Source organism: Coffea arabica, chromosome 5e (assembly GCF_036785885.1).
Source record: "Coffea arabica cultivar ET-39 chromosome 5e, Coffea Arabica ET-39 HiFi, whole genome shotgun sequence".
In the NCBI taxonomy this organism is placed as follows: domain Eukaryota; kingdom Viridiplantae; phylum Streptophyta; class Magnoliopsida; order Gentianales; family Rubiaceae; genus Coffea; species Coffea arabica.
In genome coordinates this window covers 44,858,702-44,862,765 of record NC_092318.1, presented here as the reverse complement: position 1 = coordinate 44,862,765, position 4,064 = coordinate 44,858,702, and the positions used below count along the sequence as shown (strand labels likewise).

The 4,064-nt window shown below is 36.4% G+C and overlaps 1 protein-coding gene across 1 annotated transcript; it reads left to right on the top strand.

The window, feature by feature from the left end:
- Nucleotides 1-348: 348 nt before the first annotated feature.
- On the top strand, nt 349-2,909 carry LOC113687982 (probable pterin-4-alpha-carbinolamine dehydratase, chloroplastic). The gene is made up of 3 exons (XM_027205559.2): nt 349-861; nt 1,320-1,512; nt 2,531-2,909. Exons 1-3 carry the CDS (start codon nt 364-366, stop codon nt 2,620-2,622), a joined length of 783 nt encoding a protein of 260 aa, XP_027061360.2. The 5' UTR covers nt 349-363; the 3' UTR covers nt 2,623-2,909.
- The last annotated feature ends 1,155 nt before the right edge of the window (nt 2,910-4,064 follow it).

Below are 4,064 nucleotides of genomic sequence, written 5' to 3'. Positions count from 1 at the left end.
TTGTCCCATTAGGTAAGCTAGACAAATAGAAAGTGATTGAACTAACTCCAAAGACAGTAATAGAAAAATCACGAGTTGAAACGAAACAAAATAAAGGTGCTCCCTTCTCTCCTAAACAAAAACGAAAAAAAAAAAAACTAAAGCTTGATTCCAATCAATTGGGAGAATTAGTGAAAAGCTAGCTTTGGGAGAATTAGTCAAAATTTTGATTTTTCTATTTAACGACCAAAAAACAAAAAAGAAATTTGTTTGTCTTAAAATATGGGCCTCAAACTTGTACAAGTACCAAAAAACAATGCACAACGGGCCCATCTAACTATAACCACTAACGTCTTCTGGCGCCGGAACCGTACCGTCCATATAATGTCCAAACCCGGTTCGAGTTCCCAAGGAGAAAGCAGAAACCGGAAAAGAGATAATCCTTCCTTCCTTCCTTCCTTATCCATCCACATTCCTGCAGGTTTAGCTGCAGCTCTCCCACCAATAATCATGGCTGCTTCCACAAGCCATCTGTGCTCTATTCTTTCTTTGAATTCATCTCTTCCCAGTGTTCTTTCAAGTCAAAGGTCTGCTGCTGCTTTCGTCTTTTTCAGCTGCAAGACTGATCAGAGGAGGAGGAGGAGAAGTACTGGGATAGTTGCAAGTGGGGCGGATTTCCTGGGGGATTTCGGGGCGAGGGACCCTTTTCCGGCTGAAGTTGAGAGCAATTTTGCGGAGAAAGTACTGGGGAATGTGAATACTGAGCATAAAATCTTGATCCCAACTGCAACTGCTCTGTCTTTAGCCCAGCAAGATTGTACTCCCATCTCACCTAATGAGCAGCCCATTTCTGAAGATGAAGCCAAGAAGCTCTTGCTCAAGGTAAAAAATTATTAGTTACATGAATTATTTTCTGGGTTTTTAGTACAATTGGTTTAAAAAAATGGTTGTTAGTTGTTAGTTAGTGCTTAAAGGCGTGGTACTATGAGAATGTGAAAGTGCACACCTTCTGGTGCATTCCACTGATGGACTTGTAATAGAGTGTACACACTGTCAAAATGCATCTGTTCATTCCGTCAATATGTCTTTTCGAAGGCATGATTAGGTGTAGTGGTTATCTTCTAACCAATGCCTTGATCGGCTCATGACAGAAGAAGGCGTTACGCTCCTGCATGAAAAGCGTTATTCTTTTACTTGTGTGAAGTTGTGGCGTATGTATCATTTCTAATGAAGTGCATGGACATGGGTAGTTGTTTCACTATAAAATTTTCACCCCCAGGGAACAAGAAATGTTAATGTGGTTCAACACTTATGGACACGTACATTTATTTACCTTGTAGGTTGTTGGATGGAGATTGATAAATGGAGAAGAGGGGCTAAGGCTGCAATGCATATGGAAGTTGAGAGATTTCCAATGTGGGATTGAACTGATCAACAGGATATACAAGGCTATTGGTGCTACAGGGCACTTCCCTGGTCTTCACCTTGAGGAGTCCAATCAACTAAGAGCTGAACTATGGACTTCTTCAATTGGTGAGCACATATGTCTCTAATAGACAATAATTCAGATTTGTGGTTACTTATTTCTGAACCAGCTTTTAGTTGTCTAAATATTGAATTCTGAATAGTAATGTTTTGTTTAATTTTTGAATAGTACTTATTTAAGACTCACTGCGGATATTTGTTAACGACAATATCAATCAGAAGGGATCCTGCTAGACCAAAAATGAAGAGTTGCAGAAGCAAATTATAAAAGATAAACATGCTTAGTGCTTCCAACAATGTTTTGATGGGGAAAAGGAGACTCTTTCCTTCACTAATTTAATAGTAAAACTAACAGTGTAATTTGGAAAAAGCTCAATCATGCTATTGTAAGTGACTAGATAAGGTATACTCCTTTTATTCGAGTCATTGGTTTCACAAGGGCATGGACTTCCGACGGATGATCTTTTTCCCTGTTTTTACCCACTATTTATGGCGTATCAGAAGACTGACTGTCTACCTAAGTTGTCCCAATTGAGAAGCTGAACATGCCTTTCATGATTCACTAGGAGTCTGAGAGGCTTTATCCATTCTTTTTGTTCTTTACCCATCCTGTTTGAAATTTCTGAAAACAGAACAGTGAAAGTTTCCTTGGGAAGCCAAGTTTCATTACTCCTCCCACTTTGAAATGTCCAGTACTTTGTTTATATGCTCTGTTAAGACATTTTTCACATGGTCTTCCATGCCTCTGCATTAGTATTATTGCTTCACACATTTGTATATGTACTGTAACTTTGCAAAGATAAAGGGCTGGAGTTAATTTTGAAGGTTTACAAAATCTTTAAAGGTAACTGTATCATGAAAGATGAGTTTGAATGGTTTCTTACCTCAACTGTAGCAATATCGACATAATCTACTGTAATTCTGTTCTATCTTCTGATCCCCTTTCAAATTTTTTGTTAAGCCACCAAATTCTTTTTTGTTTCTTAATAACAAGGTTTATTTTCTGCTGTTATGATTTTTACTAATTACACTTAATAATACTATAATTCAATGACTTAAATTGCAGGAGGTCTGAGCATGAACGATTTCATTGTAGCTGCTAAAATAGATCAGGTTAAATCGTCAGATCTCATTCCCAGAAAGAGAGTTTGGGCATAAATGGAAAAACTGGTTCATCTAAGGTGCAAACCAAATTTTTTTGCTTTACCGGGTCCTGATGGGAACTAGAACTGAAGATTCATAGCTTTTTGCTCAAATGGCTGGATGCTGTACTTCTGATGTTGACAGTATTCTTTTTGAATATTAGACATAGCTATGATTTGTTTGTTCGGTGTATTCTTGGTTCCTTTAGAAATATTGTTTATGGTTTGAATGTTTTTCACTCAGTTATGATGGAGACCGCTTCTGCTTAAATTTTTGAATATCATTCATTTATTTCAATGTCATTTTGTTGCTGTTGTTACTATAGGAGATTAATGGGGCTAATATTTGGTTTAGTGAGACAAGAGAGAACCTTATTTGTGCCAGTTTGTTGAGATTATTTGACATACAGTAAAAACATAAGTTTTACTTTGAACTAGATTTGTACTCGGATGTAACTTTGTCATATTTTAGTACATCTCCTATTCACATGCATCATAAAGCTAGGCATGTTTGTGTAACAAAACATTACAGTATCAATGTACATAAGATGAATTTTTATTGTTTTAAATAATTGCTATAAAAATTAATTCCTTCTTTAATTAAATTATGTGCTGATATTTTGTAGAAACTCTGAATATTCTATTCTTGATGATTCATTTACATGTAGAACATTTCTGACATACATTTTCAGCTTCCTTTTGACGATGAGTAAGTGACTAATATTTCCTCACAAGCTTTTCTTTACATTTGGATTAAACAGATTTGTGATATACCAATAGCACAGTAAGTTAAATTAGAGCAAAGTATCATGAGGCTAAAAACTGTCTCTAGATCCTATTGACTGTTGTGTCTTGAAGGAAGGCAATTTTCTTGTACACTTTTCTTGGATCTTGTACTCTCCTTGCACACTACTGTATGAGTGAGACCCTGCAGCCAGGAGTTTTTAATATCCTGATGTCTACTTGCTTATCTCTGCAATGCAAGTAGCCAGGCAATTACAGGGTTTCTTCTGTTTATGTCCAGCATCTAATGTGCTAGAGCATTCTATCAATCTCACAAAGAAGTATGATTGATAGCATTCTGATTGAAATCCTGCATGCCAGATGAGCAATGCACTACAAACTGCAAAGCTGGTGAGTCCTATTCATTATAAATGATTTGGTCTAATAACTTGCTGGGCTTAGTCTGAAACTTTCCTTGTCTATATCCAATTTTTATGACACAAATAACTTGCCTAGTAGCTTATTCAATTGCAATGTCGTCAAAATATGCTTTCAGAAGTATTGATCCAAAATTTGTTGATCAAACAGGAGGCTACATGCAAATAGAAAAGGGTGTCGAAGTTATATTTGACCACAAGCTCTTTCTAATTAAACATTTCGCTTTCATTGCAAAGATTCTGAGTACTTTCTTAAGCAAGATAACTGGGTTGGAACGGATTAATCTTTCTCCTTTCT